This window comes from Puntigrus tetrazona, chromosome 9 (genome assembly GCF_018831695.1).
Source record: "Puntigrus tetrazona isolate hp1 chromosome 9, ASM1883169v1, whole genome shotgun sequence".
Taxonomy (NCBI): Eukaryota; Metazoa; Chordata; class Actinopteri; order Cypriniformes; family Cyprinidae; genus Puntigrus; species Puntigrus tetrazona.
In genome coordinates this window covers 10,755,966-10,781,253 of record NC_056707.1, presented here as the reverse complement: position 1 = coordinate 10,781,253, position 25,288 = coordinate 10,755,966, and the positions used below count along the sequence as shown (strand labels likewise).

General features: G+C 37.8%; 1 protein-coding gene across 1 annotated transcript; it reads right to left on the bottom strand.

The window, feature by feature from the left end:
* ramp1 (receptor activity modifying protein 1) lies at nucleotides 1–24,013 on the bottom strand. The gene is made up of 3 exons (XM_043249680.1): nucleotides 23,501–24,013; nucleotides 11,672–11,807; nucleotides 1–2,174 (listed from the first exon to the last, which is right to left on the bottom strand). Exons 1-3 carry the CDS (start codon nucleotides 23,544–23,546, stop codon nucleotides 1,919–1,921), a joined length of 438 nt encoding a protein of 145 aa, XP_043105615.1. The 5' UTR covers nucleotides 23,547–24,013; the 3' UTR covers nucleotides 1–1,918.
* Between the last annotated feature and the right edge of the window lie 1,275 nt (nucleotides 24,014–25,288).

Genomic DNA, 25,288 nt, shown 5'->3' with positions numbered 1-25,288 from the left:
CATTTGAGTTCTTTCCTTCGTGTCTTTTCTTTTTTTTTTTTAATGGAGTACTGATTTAGGTTTCAAATTCGCATTATAAAATTGTGATGCATTGGTGATGCAGGCAGTTATTTACAATAATTTCTTTTTTTTTTTTTTTAATGGCATTACAGAATTAAGTTGAAAGTAAAAAGAACACAGCACATGAACACTTGAACATCCTTCTTGCTACAAAATGCAGAGACATCAAAATCATGTAACAGACATCAAACTAGTTTAGTAACTACTATGCTCTATCTGATCTGCTGTAATTTAACAGCTAAATTTTGGTGACTCAAGACCACATGGCTACCTTTGTCACTCTTTGTTCTCCTGACAGCACATGATGCGTTACAAAGCAAATCTCAAATGAGGGAAAATTATTATAACGGCTTTATTATAACGGCAACAGAAATCAGATGCTTTGAAATTCAGCTGACATTAGAAAAGTCTACCGTCTCTGCGCCACTGTCCAGTTCGCTACAGGCTTTTAAACCACTCACTGTGGGTACAGAGCTCCAGAGATACACAGATATAGCTTAAAAAGCAATTAGCAGAACCATGCGAATGAAAACATCCTTTTAGTGCTAATATATGAATTATTCCACAAAAAAGGCTGCAAGCTTCTTAGCCGGTAGGTTGCTCTCCGCTACAGAAAGACAATATTTTCCCTCGACATGACCTTATGACGAGAGCCCATGAGATGAGAGACACCAAATAAATGCAGTGATCCTTTCTGGTTCAGTGCTTCTAATAGTATCTGATAGCCACTGTTAGCACAAAGCACTGCGGCTCTGATCCAGAACCCGATGAGCCGCCTGACTGTCTGTTGTCTGCAGTATATACTGTAGATGTCTTATCTCTTCGGCAGAGAGTTACACAATTGGGGCTTTTCATGATAACACTGAACCGAACACTTTTGACTTTTAAGCAAGTAAAAGGTTAAATGCAACGCAGTATAGCACATTGTCCCTAATAGCATTCTATTCTGATTTAAAACAAAAAGACGCAGTCTTTAGCCGAATTTACTCTGCACTGACAGACGGAGAGTTGGTTTTCTCAGAGATGCTGTTGTTGGTCTGCACTATATACACCACACATTGTGTCCAATAGTCAATTTTTGATTGTAATTTAAAGGTTTTTATTGATTTCTTTCAGTACTTAAATGAAGCAAATTGATCACATCTCTCCAAAATCTTGGATACTTTTTTTTGATGAAGCAATGCATCGTGAGATTGACTATTGTATGAAAGATACATTCAGTTTAGACCTTAAGATTTTTTTACAGCTTTTTGAGTGTCTTACAATATCCGATGGTGATGTTCATTTTAGGGATTAATAATAATAATAATGTGAATATCATTGGCATGTTCGTGGTTGTAGCCCTCTTCCTTTCTTCCTCGTCTTTCTTAATTCAACAAAAGTACACTAATAATGACTGACTGACTGAATGAATGTCATCATTTGGCACAAAGCACATTTATGAGTGTGAAATTCACCGAGGATGATGGGTGACGCAAAGGGATTGTTCAGTGTCCAATGTTCACAAGATGGTAAAGGTTTGCAAACTCGTGGGATTAACAGTGTCCTCCCTAGTTTGGTGTGTGTCCATCCGAGGTGAAACGTATCCGTCATCACGATAATGACTTCCAGACCTCCAGACTGGAGATCAGTTTTACTGACAGAATACTGCCATGACAAAATACTTAGTTGAAAACTACCTCAAAGAAATGTTTCTGTCTGTATAAATGACTGGTATGTTATCTGTGTGCAGATAAGAGTGACAGCGTTCACTACAACCGTTTGGATTTACAACCACTTGATGAGAAACAAGTCTTTCTTTGTGTTTGCAGTCTGTGAAAAATCCCCTTCTGTATTGTTCAGTTTTTTTCGTAGATGATTATACGATTCCCTCGCTGCGTTTACTCCTCCAGACCACAAGAGCAGTCATGAGCAGCGTCACCAGAATGGGCACCACGATAAAAGGCCCCAAGATCCGATTGGGTGGATCGTGAAGCAGCCGTCCAGACATTGAGCAGTCACGGAAGTAGTGCCTGTGCACCCGGATGAAGAATTCGTCCACCATGCGGTTGGGCCAGAAACAGTTCATCTTCAGAGCCACCAGGAACGTGCAGTTGGTCAGTTCTCCATATGACCTTTAGGAGAGCAAACAGGAGAGCAATGTCAGTGCTATGCATATGATGGCGTTATACATTTTTAAAGCTGGATTCCTGTTTTCATAGAGAAAGTGGTTTAAATGTGAAGGGTGTGCTTTTTTTTCTTTTTGATATTGAAATGCTTTCTCCTGGCCTGTAGGAGGGATGTGCAGAGCCAAGTACAGGAAAGCTGCTTGTGAACCAAACAGCGTGGCACTTTCAGAGCGTTGCTCTTATCAACAACAGAGAGAGGTTCAACGTTTTTTTTAACTTACTGCAACAGCCACTAGATGGAACAATCAAACCCGCGAAACAATGGAAATGTAACAAACTCCTTTGCAAACTAAATTTCCAATGTTTTCATGAAATCTATACAATTCTATCTACATTAAATACAGTAAATGTTTAATATCATGCTAGACCATTGGGTATTTGTGTAATGTGTTCTTTTGCTAATTTATCAGTTGTTTTGTTTGCTTGGCTAATCTGACCAATAAGAAACCGCTATGCCTCCTTTTATTATACAGTTGGTATACAATTAAAAATGTGTACATTATGAAACTGATTAAAGATCAGGTAAATAAATGAAACATTACTAAACAGGGCACATTTTAAAGGAATTCTGCGGGTGATTTACTAATAATGCACAAAGTGAACTTGGCCATTTGGCAATCTAATCAACATAATGCAAAAGGTTTCAAAGTTTAACAAAATGTTTTGAAACACTCATCACTAATGGCTATTTCTGAAAATATTATATTTTCGTAATATTATATAATAATTTTATTATATTATCTATTTTATAGTTTATATTTCAGTTTTCCATAATTACTAAATAGGCATGTTTTATCTGTAGCACTGATATATTTCAGTACAAAAGACATTAAAATGAAAGTCAAGTTGTCAATGTTTTATGCTTGTCTATCAATTGGTGCCACCAAGTCAAATTTGCACAATTCAATTTTATGCGCCAAAATATAAAAGCACCATGAAATAAGCATGTCAAATACCTGGGAGATTTCAAGACTGTATTTTGAAAAACTCAAGAAAACCAAACAAAGCACCATATTATAGAGTTCACATGTGCTAACTATTTGCTTAAGTTCATTTGCATCTCTCTTGTGTCATTCCTAATCATCCCTAAAATGCAAGTCTGCATATTTGTGCAAGAGCGTGCTGCGTAACTGCCTTTATTAAGCTGAAATAATTCTCTTAGTGACCCTTAAGGAGCCCTGCTGGAATCGGAGAGCCCCAATAATGATGATGATGATGATGGTGATGAAGATGGTGTCATCTCTAGTGAAGGAGCTCAAGGAGAGACTGTTGTTCAGATGAGCTCTTAATAGGCCCCTGTGTGAGTGTTAGACCCAGATCCCCCTCCTCTGGGCCGTCTATTTATAAGCCTCGTCAGCCTAGCGTGGGATGCCTGGCATAACCAGTGCAGACTTTTAATCAAGAGTTTTCTTCCGGGCCTGTTTTGGGGGCTGGAGCAGACCGCACACCCCCTCCCCTCACATTTCACCCAGAGGGATAAAGATGGCTCTCAGGATGGCAGCTCAAACACTCAGGCAGAGCAAAAAGCACGTCTCATCTTCCCAAAGAGGCATGTGTGACACATACGAGTGTCTAGGTCACCCCCGTGTGCACAGCCGGCTGCAGAGGCTAAGGGTGCTTTGGAAAAGGAAATGAGAATGATTTAAGAGGCAAGCGGAGAATGACTGAAAATTCAAGAGAGGGGTTTAAAGGATTGACTTGAAAACTGAAATTTACACACTGAGCTGTACTATGTATATTTCTTTTTTTATTTTTAAATACAGCACTTTCATAATGATGTAATATATACTATTTCAAATGTATAATTATATATCTTTTTTTTTTTTTGTTGGTGTTTGTACTGGTGTGCCTGGGTACCAGTAAGTTGTGATGCACATTCAATAATGATGGTGGGACAGTTTTTCGGGTTTTACTGGAATTAAAGTTCAGGAGAAACCCAGGTTGTTAATGGACCGACCCTGAGCTCACACCCCTGACCGGCTCTGTCTGCCTATGTATTTATAGCATTCACAATAAAGACTAAAATAGAAAACACACCATCCAACTGTATCTCCACAATAGACAGTTAAATAGCATGCTAGTAATGAAAAATAGTATGGTATTTATTTGTATCGGTGTTTGCTACGTAAAAAACGTATTCACATAAGTAAACGTATTCACATAAGCTTGCTACGTATCTAAAACGTATTCGCATAAGTAACTTGTAAACTTTTACAGTTATTGGTAATATACTTCAATTGATACTTCAACAAAAGTTAATGCTCTTATCATGTTGGAAATATGCCGTACACAAAATCCAACCTTAAACTTACCCGGTGTTAAAAAACGAAAACTAAAAAAAAACTAAAAATGCATTTGTTAATGCAACCGTGCCATTTCAGCTCCTCGCTCTCAAGTACTCAGTGAGCTACTGAACAAAACTACCATTTATGAAAACCCATAGATATTGAGCTGGATATGCGTGATGCTAACGTTCAAAAGCATCAGCTCTCAAATATCCCTGCATATTAATATTGTTTTGAAATCATAACATGATATTGCTCAAGTAATTGTGGGAAAATTACACCTTATCAGAGTTTTACTGCCTTTCTTTTGGAAATGGCTGTGATATGTACTTATTGGTAAGTATTTCATGTCTCGCTAAAAGGTGCACCAAGGTATGTTTATGCCATGAGACCGACCAGGTAGCATGTATACTATATGTGGTCTCATTTGAAGCAACACAGGACCACGTTTGTAAAGGGCAAAAGATGGTTCCATACAAACGGCATAAATGGCAAAGTCCCATAGTGACATTTCATAAGGCCACTAAAGTGGTCGCCATCATGAACATGAGCAAATCAGAAGTCTAATAATATATCTTCTCCCGGCGGGTTGCAGTGTATGCAAGATATGCACATAAGGTTGTGGCATCCATCTTTACACCAGTCATCACATTTTCTTTACTCAGTAATGACTTTAAACACTATGTCATTGTTACCCTATAATAAATTCATGTAACTTGAAAGCCATTTGGGTTGCACAAGCAGCTGCCTAATTCATTAAGAGCACGTCAAACCAGAATGAGATGTGCTCGACTCGTGGAAAATAAGCTTTTGGTTTCTGCTCCGCTAAGGGGACAAATGAGCATTTCATCAAGTTTCTGTGTTTATATATCCAAATGCACAGAGTGATGAAGAAGAGATGTCAAACATATCATCACCAGCTTGAACAGAAACAGCTGTGGCAATATTCAGCCTGTGGCATCAGTTTGAGAGGAAGTCATTTAGTGAACGAGTTAAATTTGGATGTTTAATCATAAGGAGCCCTGGGAGCTTCGTTTTTGCCCTGTCAAAACCTATTATCATGCAATTAGCAAGTGAATACAGATAAGATGAAGCAGTTCTGGTTAAAATGCACTCAATGAGGATGCGAGACGACACATGATGGCTTTGTACTGAGGCCATCAATTACTCTCATTTCGCTCCAAAACTTTGGGACGTTCTTGTGCGGAATACAAAAGACATTGAAGCAGAATAGATTCTTACATTTAGGTCTGGTTCCTCAGACAATCTATCTCCAAAAGACCAGAAGATTTACTATTATGCTGCTACACTTTTGTATAATTAGGCAAAATTACAACTTGAATAAAACTATTAGGGGCAAAACTGTTGGTTGAGGGTGAATGGCATCACAAGAGAGAAAAATCACACATATTCTAAACATGAATATAAACTGTCTCCACAAAATAAATAAATCAAATTGATCCATTTATTTACTTTTTAAGGAAATGAATACAAGAACAGAATTAAATGTTAAAAAAGTTTATTTATTGGCAAGAGGGGAAGTCTTAGGCAGCACTGTGATGATCAAATGGGGGGAAAAATAAAACATTTGTTCTTAAGAATATATTGTTTTGCACATGGAGAAACTAATCTGATACAAAACTTGATACAGTGCCCTTCTTATGCATGTTACATAATAGTTACACAGTAATAACAGTAAATTATGCATAATTATATGCAACTAACATATAGTAGGTACATACTATTAATATTACTCAGTTCCTACATATATAATTACTCTGTATGGTTACACTTATTTTAAGGTATCGGTTACAGAGTTTAATATAAACCTCAGGAAGTCTTCGAGATTATAATGGGTGACTGCTGGTTCTTTTCTTCATTGACCATGTGGTGGGAAAGTCTCTGTGGAGCATTCAGTCTTGTAAGACAGCAGATTGAATTTCAAAATGGTTTAACGCCACTAAATATAACTAGTCAGGGACAAACATCAACACACAGAGACCATGACTACAGCACACTGTCACTGCTCAGGCTGTGGGATGTGAGGGTTTCCTGCCACTTTAACCAATCACAGAACAGAGATCACAGCAGTGGGTTCATGTTGGGGTTTTATGATCAGTATTTTGTGCTTTCGGGAACAGCCTCTTTGCAAAGTCTTCAGTGTTCAGATAATACACTGCACAAAGTAGACTAGTTCCTCAGTAGTCTAGTTAAAGAAATTAGATATATATATATAATGAAATAAATAGCGTAAATGTAGTTATTTTAAAATGGCATTGACAGTGAAAAATAAACTTGGAGAAGGAGTAGTTTTCTTACTCTATTACTAATTTATACATTTTATTTGTATTTATTTGCACTAAACACATTTTAGTAGACTTAAATAGATAGTCCATCCCGAAATCTGTCATCATTTATTCACACTCATGTCGTTCCAAACACAAAAGTCTGGAACATATTTTTGAAGAATGTTGCAAACCAAACTTTTTCTGTTCCCACTGACTTCCACTGTATTGACAAAAACTTTAATAGAAGTAAATAGGAAACAAACCAAATGTTTGGTTGCCAACATTTTCCCAAAATATCTTCTTTTGTATTCCATAGAAGAAAGAAAATGTTTTGAACCTAAATGTGAGTAAATGACAGAGTTTAAATTTTGTGAAAGTATTCGTTTAATCTAATATATTTTGCATAAGTCAATCAATCTTGTTTTAAGGATTTTCATTTGTACTGGAAAGCAATTAAATAATTATAACTTCATGTATAACACAAACACACACACACACCTGATGCGTTTGACAACACCAATATAATAAAATTATATCACACACACAAATTTTTTTTTGTCCTGATGATTGCAGAACGCCCTTTAAAACACGATCGAGCGTGTGTATCCACTGCAGTTACAAAAGCTGTTGATCTCTGTCCCCTGGATACTAAAGGGGACGTGAATTGTTGAAACATACTATAAGGTGTCACCCTCTAGTTGGCTCTCTCTCTCAAAGTCATTAAGTGTCATCAAGGCTGACGGGGGGTTAAATGCTTTCAAGTGTGGTCACATTCCACAGAGCTACTGGAAACTATCCCACAAGCACCTGGACTATTATGTGAATTGTGCATGCACGGGGAACAGATGGACCTCTGGATCAAAACCTAAAGCCTCCGACTGCATGGAGAGCAGCAGCAGGAATCTGGCTTCAAAACAAGTTAAGCTTTATCGACAGTATGGAGCATTCTGGAGGGTTTAAATGAGGGGTTTGCTGGAATTTCACAGTGGGATAGTTCTCACAAAGGCACAAATAAAATATTTTATACAGGTGGGTAACACGTTTTTGTGTTACATCTCAGTGGCAGAAGGAAGGTATAGAGGTACAGCCACATACAGTGTAAATCCTAACACTCCCAAATGCAGAGATTGCAGGACAATTTTACGTTTCTCTGTACCACTGCATTCAGTTCCTACTTTTTAACTCAGTTTGTGAACCAGCAATTCTACATTTCAGTTGCTGTCACCAAAACAGTCACTATATGCTTTGTCTTTTAGCTTTTAGTTTAGTTCTCACTTTTGATATGATCTGCCCGTCCTCGTCAGGAACAGGACAACAGGTCACATAGGACCCAAAGAGTCTGCTGAACACCAGATGGAAATGATGGTACAATGAGTGAGGATGCCCGAGTTGGAGTTACAGAATCTTAGATGTATTACTGGCTTCAAGAGGATAACGTTCATCATGGAATCATTTACAGGAGAGGCCAAGGGGGAAAAGCCCCAATATTTTCTGACCTGAAAGCATGATCCTTCTCTGTCACAACATTAGCCACTATAAGTGTCTGGAAGTATTTCTCCTACGTTTTCAGTACAAAAATAAATAAAATAAAAAAGTTAAAATTAGCTGCTATAACATAACATATTAACATGGTTTGACATTTAGTGTCTCATTTTGAGTTTAACCCCTGAGTTTCACATATCCAGATAACACGCATCAAAACTTCATAAAATGGCAAAATGAAATCTGATTACATACAGCAGGCAAATTTAAAGATTCAGACCAGACATGTGCTGGTTACTATTTAATTTAAAATTTATGAAGTAATGCCTTCTAAATACCTTTCAGCTGTTCAGGAAAACTATCATGTAACCGTTGGCAGGTTATCCGAGCGCTAAAACACAAAGTCGTTCCTTTCTCTGCTAACTACATACTGACAGCAACAAAAAGGTTTTCATTCAGCTACAGCTACTTGTTTTCTAAATATATGGCGGCCATAATTCCCAAATATCATTTGTACATACACATTTAAACTTAAACAGTCAAGACAAGTCTTTAAATGTATTTTTTTTTTTATGTCATTTTACATGGACAAAAAAAAAAAAAAAAAAAAAAAAAAAAAAAAAACAAAAAAAAACTCTGATGTATGCCACATAAGAAAGAAAATTTAGGTTTGGAACAAAATGAGGGGTACGAATTTTCATTATTTTGTTAACTATTCTATTAAATCCATGTCCTGCAATAACCTAAAACCACAACAAGATCTCCAGGTAATTTCTCCACTTTGATTTAATGTTCAGACTTCATTAAACCTGCTGGGATCCGTTAAATCTGTAGCAAAACGCTTCATGGTAAGGTTTTAACATCTGTTCATTAATCAGATTTCTTTAGAGGGAGTGGAAATTGCGTTTTAGACAAACACCTGCCTATAATCGCAGCTCTGCCATGTTAATTTATATATATATATATATATATATATATATATATATATATAAAAAAATTCTAAGTTTTTTTCCACCTCCAGGCTGTGCTTTACGAGGAGCTTAATGAGCATACCAGCGCTCACAGGAATGACCCCTGGAAGGGCAAAAGGGTTTGTCTCTATATTGCCGGTTCCCTCCAAAGCAGTTTAATGCACCATTTCCCAGGTGCGACAATTTGCTGAAGTACAAGAGTGCTGGCCTCCTCTGATCGTTTGTATACAACCTTAATTACCTCCAGTTGACTGCCCTCAGTGCTCGATAAGTCTTAGCTCACCATTCTGAGGCTCACTGGAGGCCACATGCTGTTTTGCTGTGTTGCTCAGACCTCATCTCAGACCTGTGGCTGTCTCTAGACGGCGCTTTGTGCATAATTGAGCAATGGAGCCGGATGACCTCACGGAGGGAGCCGAGGGGCCATACATACTTTAATGAGTGCTGTTTCACAGGTGCACGGGGCACTTGAACCTGCTTCCAGATCTGAGAACGCCATAATATCTCTAGACCTGTGACAATGCAAGCTTTGTGCAAAAACCGCTCTCCTCGAAGGCTGAAATATTGAGTCTGCTGTCGAACTAGATTGTTAAAAAAAATATTGCATTGAATAATGGAAGTAATATTGTTGGCTTAATGTCACAACAGATTTATGGCATGCATTTTTCTATTGATTTAAAGCAATGTGGCATGAATCATTATTGATGTACTCCATATATTAAATAAAGCCAGCCAACTCACATCTGTGCTTGTTATTGTGGTTTAATCGCATCCTGATCCTTTAGAAATGAAGACAGAAAAATATTGTTATCCAAGATGTTAAGGCTTTGATTTAGTTTGTTGGGCTAAAGCACTTCTGATGTAAAAAAGCGTGAAATAAAATACCAGAGATCAAGGTCATTACTGTTTATTACTATGAACCATTATGCACAGTTAGCACAATCTATGACTCACTGTCTAAAGGGAATCGGCTTTTAATATAGCTGACATATTCAGTCAAGCAGGCGATATGAATAATCATTTCGTGTCATAAATGACAGCTCAGTTTAACAACACCCGCAGGAATCATTCGTTCTCCTGAACAAAATCCTTTTTGCTTGCAACCTCACTGCAACATTCTGAGATTGATCTGACTAACAACAAATCCAGCAGCAATTTTGCTAATAAACACAGCGACCGTTATGCTCTGATAATCATTCCAGCTGAGTAAAGCAAAAAAAATCTGGGTTACAGTGAAGCACATGAATGTACAGGTAAAATATTCAATAGATAAACAATGTGTTAACGCGACAGTATGACAAATTGGAACAAAATGAGGGTTGCTAAAGGATGCAAATGGGATGGAAATGTTTTACATTTTGGGTGAACTATTACTTTAAGCACTTTAGGGGAAAAAAACAAAACAAAAAAAAAAAAACAGGCACAGTCAGCATTTTGCACCTTGGCAGGAGCTACAATAGAAACGACTTGGGCCGCATGGGACAAAAAGTGCCCGGAGTGTTGATGACAGCGACTGGCAGACCTTGCTGGCCCTGATCCGACAGCTTAGACATCCAGTGTCACTTTTCTCGACTGTATCTTTCTCGAATGTTGCAGCAGAGCACAGCGGCCTCAGTCGAACGCCAGAGTGGCAGAGTTTTTAGGGACGGTTGTCACGGACACAAAAGTAAAGACAAGACAGTTCTTCTTGTTAACCTGGAAATGTGAAAGTTCTTCCGTATCATGTGTTTTCTGGGGCACCATGAATAACCTCCTCCATTATGTCACAGAGACAGCTGGGCATATTGCGGCATTCCCAGGAACGGTGTACGCCTGGAGCTCTGCCACATGGCACACTAAATCCCTCTGAAGTATGTGATAATATGGGAACCCGTGTCATCTCTCTTACTGAGAAAACTCTGCTCTTCACTGACCTTGTCATGAAGTGTTCAAATAAACACGCGATGGTGTCAGCGGCAGGGTAGGATTGCACTGAACAAAAGTTGTTGAATGAGCGCTGAACCAATTTGTGTGTGATGTGAAATGTGTAAGGGAAGTTTGGGTTTGCAATGGCAGCAGGTCTTTTATGCTCAAAAAGGGTGAAAACCGTACTATTGCCAAATATTTAAAATAACGGTTTTCTATTTTAAAGCAGTCTAAAATGTCATTAAACGCTTTGATAATAAAGCTGAATTTTTAGCAGCCCTTACAAATCGCATAATTCTGAAATTATTCTTATGTACTAATTCTTCTGCGCTAGGATCGCTAACACTTTATTCACCCTCACCATCCATGCCAGAGAGAAAATGACAATAAAAGGCAATAAAATGACAATAATACATGGATTAATGTCCTTGGAGGATGGGTCAGCCATTTAAAATAAAAAAAATATGACCAATAATATAATAAAGGCTAGAAGTGGGATGTTTATCACTCACTCAACTGTGTCCTCCCAGCTGCACCACTGGCGCTGATCGAGAACCTCCATGTCCAGCTTGAACTTGGCCAGGCAGAACTCCTCAATGGCATTTCCATACTGACTGCTGCATGCTGTCGCCAGCACGGACAGATTCACTGCAAGAGACAAAAAACTGAGGGTGAGTCAAATGATACTTTTATTCCCTGCAGGATCACTGCGTTAGTGCTGTGTGTATTGTGGAGATCAAAAGGTAAAGAAGTATCACAAATGAGGCAACAAAATTCTCTCCTGATCAAACAAAATCCAAAAAGAGCTCTTACACTCTTACTGTACGTCAACAATCGCCTCATGTCTATTTCTGGGAGTTTTCCTATAAATTATGTATTTTTTTTCTGCATTTGCTTTTGATTTTGCTTTATTTGAAGTGGAAAAAATGTTTCCTTTTTGAAAGCAACATCTTCTATTTCTTATTTTCCCATAGGAATAATGCAATCTGGGATTTGTTTTTATGAATATGATGAGGTTTTGACTGCATCTGCCGTTTGTGTTACAAGATCTAAATAACCAAAAGAATCATTCGGTAGAGATCAGAAGTAGTTTCCTTGCAATAAGACGCATAGCCTACTGTACAGTACATACTATTGCAGGTTACATTAAAAGAGTAGTTCACTCAAAAATAAAAACTGTCATTTATAAGTAGTTTCAAACCTTTATGAATTTCTTTGTTCTGCCGAAGACAAAGGAAGAAATACAATTTTTTAAAAAAGCTTGTAACCAGGCGTAAATTATGATTTTTGGGTATACTCTTCCTTTAAGTGCCACAAATGATCTTTTTTTTTTTTTTTTTTAAGTATTGAGATTGGGGAAAATGCCCTTGCCATATTGATGCAATTCAATGATTCAATAATAATGCTGTTCACAAACGCTTTCTCCAAATATTTCTTATTAATCATACTGTAGTTCATAATGGCTAATGGCATGTTCTGGGTTCAATATAGACAATGTGGCCTGCTGCTGATAATCACAGAAATGAAGTTTGTAAAACACATAAATCAAGCTTAATTTAATTGAACCCTGGACATTTCTTTCAAATTTAACATCATGTCTCGATAACCAGCAAACTGAAATGAGTAAATTCATTTAATTAAAAAAAATCTCCTACAAAGTCACTAACAGATTAAACATTCCAGATGCTAGCAAACGTCTGAATACGAAAAAAATAAGAGGAGAAACAGTGATGAGTCATTTCATTAACTCTGACATAATGGTATTAATGTGCAGCTCTCTGAAAAACAATTGCCTTTTAAACAGAGCAGCCATTGTCTGACTGTCATTTTCTTTTATATCTGCCGCTTGCTCTGCTTCCTATTGTTTTATTCTCCTACAGGGATCTACAGTAGCAGCGTAGCTCTCGCCCCCAGTGCCGCAAAGAAAGCGGCTGATCAGTATGAGAGACCGGCTCGCGGTCAGAGCCGCAGTGACGGAGCTCCCCTCGACTCATTCTTAGTCAACAACAGCTCTATCACATCAATTATGTGACCGGTGAGACTCCCTCAAGAAAAATAAAGAGAGAAAGAAACATGTTTGTGTGAGGTCCAAAAAATAAGGAATTTCAATCCGACTTTCTATAATAATCCTTGAAGGACTCCGTGGGACTGCCCTGGATAAACTGAATCCCTACAGAGATTTTTGGCTTTTCATAGAATAGTGTAAAGGATAGATTTGGGTTTTGTATAAAAAAAACTTGTTGTTTTAGAACACAGTTCCCTTTAGAATTGAGTCCAAAGAGAATCATTACACATTCCTTTTGGATTTGTGTGTGTGTGTGTGTGTGTGTGTGTGTGTGTGTGTGTGTATATGTGTGTGTCTGAGATCAACCAGGTTGCAACTAAATTGGTTGTATTAGCGACAGAAAAAAAAAAAAAAAGACATACATTTTTTTTCATTTACATTTTTCAGGACTTTAAACTTTAATCCCAATAGCTGAAATGCAAGTGAATGTAACATCACAACATCAAACCGTGCTGGCAAATAAAAATAAACTTGGCAGCGGGGAGATGAAAGCATGATGAAACTACAAAATGCATAAAAGAACATAAATTTATCAAGAACTCTAGATATTGCAAAGTTTGAGATAGATATGGGAATACGTTCCTGCTTTATTTTATACACATAAATAATCCTAAGTAAATCCTCCAATGACTGGAGCTATCACAGACTGAAATGGAATATCGCAGATTATAAAAGGTTCCTGCAACACAACATATTCCTGGAAAAAAACTTTTATATGCATCATATTTCATCAACTTTCAAAAGACTTCAACTGATTTAACTAGCTTCAGAGCATCTTAGGTATAAATAACTAGCTTGATTTTATACTAATTGTGATTTTAAAATCACATCACTGATTTCAGTAAAGATCAGATCGTCATTATTAAAATGTAACAATTAAATAATATGATTTATTTATTTAAAAGTCATAGCCAGTTGTCAACATTTATAAAACAAGCTACAATTACAATCATACAATGTTCCTCTCTCTGTTTTTGTTAATGTGCCAGTGTTTACCCTTCCGTATGCCAAGAGATTCATGTTTTTGCACATTGGTGCTGCAGTCAGTAACATTTGGAAGAGAGAAAATGTTCATTTTTGTGATAAGATTTTGAATACAAGCCACTAAATCTCGTAGCATTGGAAAGAAAGTGTTCCTCACATTTCCCTGGGCTAAAACACGACCACAACTTCAGTAATACAAAATGGTTCTCTCTTGGGAAGACAAGAAGAAACATAAATCCATTTCCTTTTCCAATTCCTTATCTTGAATTAAAATCATTCCCACAATCCAAATGTTAAAAAAAAAAGCAAAAAAATATTTAAAAATGACAATATAAAAGCAAAACAAGTGAATGAAAAAAGCGAATGGTTATGTAGGGAAGCACAGAAAACTGGATATGCAAATGCAGTAAATCGACATCAAGCATGTCACGTGACCTTTGATGCAATATTCTCAATATGACAGGAACCTTTCCAATAGAACACTTAATTAGTCTCTGTATGCGTAAACATCACCATTCTCACTGACATTCACAGCATTTGTGTGAGTATGTGTGTGTGTGTGCGCGCGAGTGAGCAAGTATGCAGCTAACCACCTGCAATATGCTGGCAAGCTGGATGAGATCCAGGATCCTTTAGACTCAGTTAGTCAGTAATATGTCACTTCATTAACTGTGGTGCACGAATGCAAAAAACGCTACAAAGAGAGAATTAAAATGTTACAGTATAAACGTATCATGTTGCTACACGTAATTTTAAGCACCACTGTACCTTCTGACACCACGGCCTAAGCAACTTTCAGCCTATCAACCAACCAAAAAGGGACCCTACAGATTGTTCCATTTACGCACGGATTTCGATTGGATAACGCAATGCTCCACAAACCGAGCTGTACGAGGCCTGAATTACATCGCAGGTAAAATAGTAACAGTGCAGGGCCGGAGCAACTCCCTGATGTGACATATTTCAGGGTTTTGTGCAAATGACCTATAAAGATGTATTGGTTGGAGGACATGTTGACAACTTTGCACCCAAAGCAATTCTATTTCATAAGCCACATTTTATATTCCACTGAAGGCGAATGAAAGAAACAATTCCCAATACAGGCAAAAATGGCACGTTCGCTTACGGAATATTGAACCAAGACTGCACTGGCAGTAAAAGGGACAGGGCACAAAACTGTGTTCTTTTTTTGCATGCCTGCTTACTGATATTAGTAAAGACAGCTTGCCATTCATTATAAATGGCGGCAAGAAAACAAATCACTGCAACACTGTGGACTTTGTAAGTGTAGTAGTGCCAAAAACACTTGTGTCACGCTTAAAAATGCATGAAAGTCATGGCATTAGATAACAAAAATAAGTGGCATTAGAAAAGAAGGGATACTAAAGCACAAAACAAACTTTTCCCAGACTTTTTTTGCAAATACTTTTAGTGTGTGGGAGGACGCTGGGCCACACAGATCATGCCATCCATCTGTTCTGGCCACTGTTAAGTGGTAAACTCACAAACAAGTGTTTTCAGAACTACTTCATTTTGTCACAAACCACTTACAGTATTTGTACACACAAAACAGCAATTCAGTGTTTAACTGCCCTCAATACAACCTAATTATTGACCTTGAATATTTAACTAGGTACTTTGATTAAAATGGATTTTATCTGTTTTTTTATCAGTACAGATTTCAGGAAATAAATATAGCTATTGTTACGCGCGACTCCATCTGCCGTCTTTTTTCAACGTTTGTTTGCATTGAACTTGTTGCGGTGCATTCTGGGATTGCTTTATCCTTAAAGCATATATGTGATGCTGTCTTAGAATTTGCCCCAAAGCGTGATTTCTTAGAAGGCAGCATAATGTTGCTTTTTGTGATGTTCTCAATGCTGTGAATGAAAAATGCAGGTCTTCTTAAGTCAAGGTTACAATAAAACCTCAAAATACAGTAACGTGTAGCTAGTATATTACAGAAAGTTGACTCCATGCTTATTTTTCTCTCCTCAAACACTGAGATTCTCTTGCATAATGCAGAATGTTCATTCTAAGATGACTTTTGAAAGGGAGGACAAACGAGAGCATTTTGAGCATTTCTACAACTCTGACTGGCATATTCATAGTCATCTTTTTAGTGAAGAGCATTTATGCAGCTTTATGTTTTCATTGTTTAGAACCGATCGACCTTAGAATCTGAACACAAAAGGCACTCTTTAAACTCTCCATTGAATTGATGCTGCTCAAAAGCACCTTACAGGAGACAAAAACTAGTTCTAGTCCAGCTGTAGTTTGAGAACCGTGCCCTTCTCTCTCCTCATCATATCTGTTATGCTTAACTAAACATGAAATTCAGTTTTGTGTTTGTATAGCGGATACGCTATTAAGTCTCTTCTTCCAAACATTGACTCTCAAAATGTGTGAATATGTAACTGGCAATTATGTGAAACGATGACTCGAGTTAAGACAATTGCACTAAATTATCCTAATGCAACACTCTATATGAGCAAAAATGTCTCATTTATGTCTCTCATACAGGGCAAGTGCAGTACTGTAAATGCACATTTACAAAAACTGAGGGATGAGTCAAACTTCTTTTGTGGTAATCGACATCACGCCGCAAATGCTGTCAATAAAGTTGAACTTTTACAGAGGCTGTAAGATTAATTTAAACGTACCGTATTGTTGTGTTAAACTCATCACATCTTCAAGCACTTAAGACAGCAGTAGACAAATACCGCTGACAGATGTGTTATACTTAAATTGCCTGACATTCTTTCCTTCTGTGCGCTTTTTGTGCAACCGTCAATCTGTCATGTTTTCTTGAGGTGTAACGGCCACACAATTGGTCAAATGAATGCCTGCCGCAGCGAGCGTCTCGTGCAGTGCAGTCACTCAAAATCCAGACATATATATACACACAGGGAACAACAGTTGAACAAGCTGCTATCAGCTGAGGGGTAATCAAGAAATTAGCAAGACTATGGCCTTAACAAAAGTGACTAATTCTATATGAAAAAGGGTTTTTGTTTCCAAATAAACGCAATGTGAATGCGATGCGGCTCAGCTAAATGTCATCTGTGCATTTCGTTTTTCAGTAGTGACCATCACGGTGATTTGGGCTGGCAGCTGTATCAGTGGTTTGGGCATGTCTGACTGAAGTCCCGAGCGCTTTTGTGAGAGAGGTGTCATTTGTAGATGTGACACCATCTCTGGGACCACAGGAAGCCTTGAAGCTGCAGATCACCTCAGACTGTTTACTAGCACAGACCGCTCAGCCGTGAACGCAGAGCTACATTTCAGTAGAAGTAAAATCTGTTACGAAAAGAAAATCATGCTGTATTTAGGTAGTAGTTATAGCAAAATAATTTGACATGTGATGGTTTGTATGCAAAGTAAACATTTAGTATTTATTAAATTACATAGTTTTTTTTTTTTTTTTTTTTTTTTTTACAGATTTCATTTATTTACAGTTTAAATAAATATTTAAATAACTGACAGAATGTTAATACACCAACCTGCTCTAGTACTAATCACATGAAGTCATGTTTATTCACACACTGAAGCTGACAAGTAGCTTCCAAAAACTGTAAATTTAGCAGTATTATATTGTAAAATTACATGAAACGCACTGTTAATTTATTCATTTTCACTGTACGCACCTGTTAACTATTTAAAATGGGTATTTTTAGACATTTACCATTACAATCACAATTGTTTTTATTGTGTGGCCTAGCTGATTTAAAAAAAAAAAATTCAAATAATAAATTTAAACAAATTGAATGTATCATCACAACAAGTTAATTTACAGCATGAAAAATTTGTTTTCTTTTAAAGGGACAGGTCATCCAAAAACTCTGTCCTTAATTAAGTCACGTTAATATTGTTCTGAACCCGTAAGACCTTCATCTTCAAAACATAAATTAAGAATTTTTTTGAAGAAATTAAAGAGCTTCCTGAGATAGCAACACAATTACCACATTCAAAGACATCATTAAAATGGTCCGTGTGACATCAGTGGTTCAATCGCTACGAGAATAACGACTTGACTCAACAATTTATTCTCTTTCGCATCAGACTTCGACGGCATTCAAGACAGTGCTTCAACTATTTTAACAATGTCCCTACTACATTTTTGGGCTTTGAACGAGGTAATTGTGTTGCTGTCTACGAAGGGTCAGAAAACTTCATAAAAGATATCTTAATTTGAGTTCTGATGAACAAAGGTCTTACCGGTTTGGAGCAACTTACAGGCGAATAATGAACAGAATTTTCTTTTTTGGCTCAGCTCTCCCTTTAAGAACATTTTGATTACGCATTTAATTAATTAAATGACTTCTTTGTTCTGTGTGACATGTATTCTGTGCCTGCTCGTATGATCTTTCTAAACCCCAGTGTATGCAAAATTGAAGTGCACAGAGATGCTGCTATCCCAGCACGGACAAAAACAGCTGGCGGCTACTTCAGAAAAGCACGATAACATTTGCATTAGTGCCAGAAGAGACGCATTAGCCTGCAATATGCTGCAGGGAAAACATAGTGACAGTCATATAAAACCTTCCCAGTCAAGAAGCAACCCATACAAAACAGTGTTGCGAGCGAACTACGCTGGCCGCCTGATCAAGTACTGTCTGCCATTTACGGAAGCAAGCAATGTGCCAGTACAAATTGCCACTTGCTTCGCTCGTCCTCTCATTGCGTAACATGCTTTCTAACTATTGATAAAGCAGATGCCACCATTTACTCTTCTTATCACACACGCACACACGTGCACAACATCCATCATGGCATTCCAAAATAATCTACATGGCACAGACCCTTTGTGATGAAGCAATTACCAGGGCCATGAATGTCAGCGTATCTGGCTGTACAGGTGATGGATCACTCGTGGCCATTACACCAACGGCTGGATCCCATTAAAGAGGGTCATTTGTTGCGGGTCATCGTGACTCACTGCTGTAAGAGTTAATCGGCACCTTGCACTGTAATCTGTTGTAGGCAGCAATTGAAACGCACTTTATATCAAGCGGCAGCATTCAGCTGTAAAATAAAATCTGATAATTTGTGCGTTTGCATCAGAATATAATAAAAAAAAAAAACTTAATTAGCTGTTACGTTTCCAGAAATTTAGCCCATGCATTTGCTAAAGTTGGGTTGAAAATATGTCAAAAGAACTCTATAGTGAATTACCTTTTAATATATTTGAAAGTCTGTGGCTACAAGAAGATTTACAAAACGCTAAAAAGTCCTAGTGTTGGCAGCGTTATGAGTTCAAAATGTGTTGTACCAAAAAAAAAAAAAAAAACGTATCATCGAGGGGAATAAAATGGTTGATCAAAGCAACTGAGAAAACTATTTAAAGTAGTGGCAAAATTAAAACCAAGGATTATTAGTGATCTGCAACCTTTTTGAGTAATGCCAAGATTTCAGTTAAAAATCATTCTCTACAAAATGTAACTTTTGGGGTTTGAATTACTTAGAACACATAAACAGAATCAAGCCAACCAATAACTCCAACAAATTATTTGTAATTTCTTTAGCAGGGTCGCCCAGTGAAATATGTTCCTTGATCTTTGAGGTCTAGAAGACCATATTCATGACAAATATCATGTGAATCTAAAGGGAAATGAATGCTTTTGTTGACTCGCTCAAGTATTGGTTTGAACTCTGCGGCAAGTAGTCGCGGTTGAGAAGCCAATGCCACTCGGGGGCTGAGTAAGATCTTGTTTCCTGAGCTCCTGCTGTCAGAGAGGTCTTAAAAACACTGCATGGGGTCTCTTTAGACAATAACACCGATAGCTGCGGAATGATACTTTACAGCATATAATGTCACATTCAAAGCCATGTTTTGGGGCCTGCTGAGCGCAAGAATGCTACCGACCAGATAAATCAATCCCGCTCTTATATTCTTTAAATCTAATTTATACCACAGCGATGCAACGCAGTTTATAGGGTGACTCGATCTGCATAATGAATAATCAGCTAATGCAGGGAGGAGTCCCATCCCATCCAGCAGCGCTGCAGAGAGCGGCCCATTCCAGCTTGATGATTCCCTGCTGACATCTCACCGCAGGTTCCACATCAAAAATTAACTGTATTTTTCAGTGCTACACCTGCTTCTTAAAGCATTAAACAAAGCGCCACTTATATTTTGGAGCAGGACAAATGCTAAATGCGTCTCAAGGGCTCAGGGCTGGCGCACAAATGTTTTTATTTATACGATCAGCGGCCAAGAGCTAGGATTCAATACCCATGCCACCCTGTTTAAAAACAAAATATAAAAGTCCTTCTCCAAACCGGTGATTAGAACGAGATTTTTACTTAAGCCTCCTGCTTTTCGGTTTTTCCAGTCGAAAGGCTCCGGCAAACTTGAATGAGTGTCATATGAAATCAAAAAAAGAGATTTTTATGTGAATTTACCTAGCTCATAACATCAAGCTATGCTGCTATCCAAATCCAAAGAAACTCTACACTCTTTTCGAACGCCATCACTACATCTTTATTTCTATTTTTTTAGACATTCTTTATTTGGTATTTTATTAAAAAAGTTATAAAAATACCAATTGAGGTAAGCTTTACTATTACATTGTATGTTTCAATGTGCTTCCAAGAAGTCCAGAATCTCCAACACTGTTTTCTAAATGCTGGACAAATAGGTCACATTTTTGACAAAATATGATCGCTGACGGATGTGAAGCAGTCGTGCATTAAACTTGATGTTTAAAATGAACTTAAAAGTAAATGAAGACCATAAAAAACAACTATAAAAAATATAATTGCTCACATCAAGTCGTTTCACTTTTTAAAAAAAGTTATTCCACGCTAAAGTTAGGCTTTGAGATAACCTTGGATTATGCCTAGACTGTCAGCTCTCATCAGAACTATGGATAAATTTGTTATGTTCAGCTTCAGCAGCCATTCTGCACGATCAAGCGTGCTTGGTTTGTTCCAGCAGCCCTCGGGATGTAATTCCAAACACTCCGTTGGTAAAACTAATTCTATAATCATTTATGGCTAAATTCTTTACACGCGATGCTCGCTAATGAACTTGGATTCAAGACCTAGTCAACTGAATTATTTCAAGGGCAGAACTGCTTAAGGCAGTACATTGAGAATGAAATACAAAGCGCTCCTGACAAGCGTAAAGAAATAGAGCAGCCATAAATTCATCTTCACTTGTTACGGCTGTCCAGATCTCTCCGCCCACTGCCATCAGGTTATTCACCTCAATCAGAGAAATGCACCGTGCTAATCTGCATTTAGAGAACTGTACGGGACACATCCTTGCATTCCCCTTCATCCTGATAAAACGTCCTTTATTGTATTTAGTGTTTTATCTGCGGTAGACTTTCACTTGTCAGATTGTCAGAGCAATGAATCTTGGTGGGACGGAGCGTAATTCCGGTCTGGAACACAGTGAAAGCTTTGTTCGGTTTTGAAAAGTGCGCTTGACGTTTATATCTCGGCTCGCAACAACAGCATGAAGCCGCTGTTTTCTCTGCGCCGGCAGTTAACGGTCACGATGCCATCAATGTCCTGGGACCTGTCAGAGTCCCCTGGTGAGTATCAGAAGGACAAGATGGATATAGCCATCCATAAAAAAGTGGGTTAGGAGTCATCTAAAAAAGAAGAAATATCATGGGGAAAGGAAGGGAAAGAAAAAAAAGGGAGAATTTAAAAGCAAAGGAACTACAAATAAAAAAGGGGGAAAGACATGAAACTAGTTTTATACTGTAGCATCCATTATAGGGCCCTTCGCAGACCCAGTAAAAATTGTTGGAAAAACTGAAATCTAAGCCATCCAATCAAACTTTTATCGGAATACTTTTTTAGAGTAGGTAGCAGGCCTATTACAGAGATCAGTAAACACGCACTTCCTGGCGCCGTTTTAAAACCAGAAGACTCCCCTGCTAAATCTACATATTTTATAGGACACTCATAGCAGGCTTAACTGGAGCAGAAGTGTTTATTCAAGAGTAACATATTTATACAGACTGATTAAATATTTCTCGGAAGTTACATGAGCTTCATTCTCTTACTTGAATCCATCAGCATCCCCTCTTTCCAGACCGATGCTTGTTAGTCACCTCAAAGGAAGAGTCGTCTGTGTGCACTATTTGACTCAGAGTCAGGTTCGTTCACAGCAATGAATCGCTCATATTTGCAGTAAAATTCTTTATAGACATTCCTCCTTAGGAAAGTATGCCATGAATCTTCATAGAGCAGCAATCCCAATTGTATGGTGACAGGAAATCAAGGCGAGCGGAGTGCAGCTTGTTAGTCATGCTCAGCACAGCTCAGCGAGCTTGTTAAGGTAAGTGTGAAATGAATTCTTTCCAACAGAAGGAGGTTGCCATGCATTATTAATTAGAAAATTAGATAATTGACCCATACGTGGGTGGGCTTGTCACTTATGGATTTTTCACTTTCAGCATAATTTCAGATCTCTGCGTATTGTTACGAAAAAAGGTTAAGTGGCATAAGAGCATTTGTGTCCCACGTACACATCTTACATGTTTTTTTTTTTCTGAAAATTACAATCAGGATGTTACAGTACCTTCCAGCCAGGATATAGCCTAATTAAGATCAAATTATTTCAAATGCTAGCAACACTTGCATTATCGCCATTATCGTCACAACATAGAGAGTAAGATGGTACCTGCCATCAAATAGCATACAGATTTATCAAAATGTAAACAGTAAGACATTTATGAAATAATAATAAAAAAAAATTAAAACAACAAAAATGTTAAAAGGTATTCATTTAAAATAATTGGGCCATTTTCCCCATGACCTAATTTGCCTGAATGCACTATAACTTACGCATATATTAAGCCCATTTTTGCCAAGTAAATATTATAAATCAACTGTATATAATGTTTCAAAATAATTGTCCAAACTTAATGTTAATTTATTTAAAAAAATACACTACCTTTTCCTAAGAAAAAATATATTATATAGTTGCCTAGATATGTCCTAGTGCTTTCACTTTTTAACCTGAGAGCTAAAAATTAATTCTATAGCTATTTTTGGTTGGAGGATAAAACTGACAATCATTATTAACAGGTTTGTATAAATCCAACCTACAAAACCACAGCAAAAAAAAAAAAAAAAAACCGTTGAATTTCTCACTGGCCTTACACCTCACCAATACTTCCCATAAAGCACAAACAAGCAAACAAACTGCTTAATAGTTCCTTTCTGAAACATTAAATGTCACGGGCGTTTCACGGCCAGCATACCATTTCAGAAACACATATAACAGGCTGAAACGCAGCCACGAACAGGACAAACCAGTTGAACTTACCAACAAGCGAGAAGAAGAGCGCGTGTCTCCACGACACCGATGCCATGACGTGTCGATGTCAGTCAGAGCAGCAGAAGTTTGTCGATAGTCGCTAAACGGCTCTACTTTCTCCACTCTCCGCACATCTGCGCCTTTGACAGCTAATTTCGCAGACGGTTTCATTCAGCGCCGAAGCTCCGCTGAAGACGCAGGAGAGAGAATCCCTCCGTTCCTCTCGGTCACCATGCCGTGCGTTTCGCGAAGCAGCGCTTTATTGTGACGCGACGAAGCGGAGACGCGCCGCTGAAGTGAGTTCGCGCGGTAGTTCTCTCTGAAGTCGCTCGTGGAGAGACCGGCTGTGCGCTCCGGCGCGCGTCAGGCGCACTACTGAAACGAGTGAGCTGCGCTCGCGGCGACGGTAAACGCGAAGCCACCTCCCTCGCGGCTCATCAACTTATGCTGGCTAATAATAAACGTGAACGTAGTTAATTGGAGAAGTGAGGGAACCGCTGTAAGTTACGCTGTCGTGTTCACACTAGAGGGGGAAAAAAAAGAGTAATGGCGATATTTCCAATGGTTTCATTCTTAGTTCCAAACACTACTGCGCGAGTGCACAGTTTTTAAACCTAGTATACTAATATTATCTAATGCCACACATTTCATAAACTTGCCTCGTAACTTTTAATGGAGCCACGACAATTTTCTGTCCAGATGAAACGTCTTTACTAAAGAGCTGCTCCATCGAAAGACTGACTTTGCGCCTTCTGTGGTCAGGATCTGAATTACAGGGGGAACTGCCTAGCGATTATTAATTGGACTGTTATAGTAAATAAAGCATTAGCAGCCGTTCTTTTAATAATAAAAAAATCAAAACTAATAGGTCAATTACTGGGGATCCGAGTGAACCCAATCAAATAAAACCAGTCAATTAAACTGAAGTCCTCCAGTAACATCTGTTCCTCGATTTCATTTTTTTGTCTTTTTAATCTGATTTTTTTCAACGCTAGTAGATTTTTTATGAATATGTGCGAGTAAAATAGTATGAGTAAAATAAGTATAAATATGTGGTAGTTAAACAGGACAGAAATGGCAAGAAGCACAAGTTTTAAGCAGCTATCTGCAAGCGTTTCTGATGCCGACATTTAAATAAATAAATGAACACATCTGTTGTCGAAAGATTACTTTAAGTGTAAGGTGAAGATCAGCTCCAGGACTGATCGTGAAGAGCTCTGGCTCCACCTGCTGCTCCACTCCACACTTCAGCCTCTGCCAGAGGAAACACTTCTACACAAACACGCGTCTACACGTAGATTCTCACTGATGTAGACTTATTATTAGAGTTATTTCTACCGTTTAGTTGTTTTGCCTGAGCAAAACTATGGCAGCTATGAGTCCAGGAAGTGACGGATCCATTTCTAGATGGAATCAAGCAAAGAAACGCGCAAGGTTATGACAGTTTGTCGTTAAAGAGTAATGGTTTTTATGGATTTATTTATTTTTGGCACAACTAATTATTTAATGAATATTTTAGTGCACTTATCTTGAATTAATCATTTCCTTTTGAATGTAGTGTAAGGTTTCTTCTTCCTGATCAAATCCATCGCAGTTTAATCCTAAAGTACAATCATCATCAAGGTTTATTAAAATTACTTTTTTTGTATTTTATGTTTAAGCCATATAGGTTTACTCATAAATTCCGAATTAATATTAGCAACATTAAAAAAAGTTGCATTAAAGCAAGGAATTAGAAGGGAAAAACTAGGCCAGCAAACTCTAACATTTAAATTAATAATAAAAATGTCCATTTCA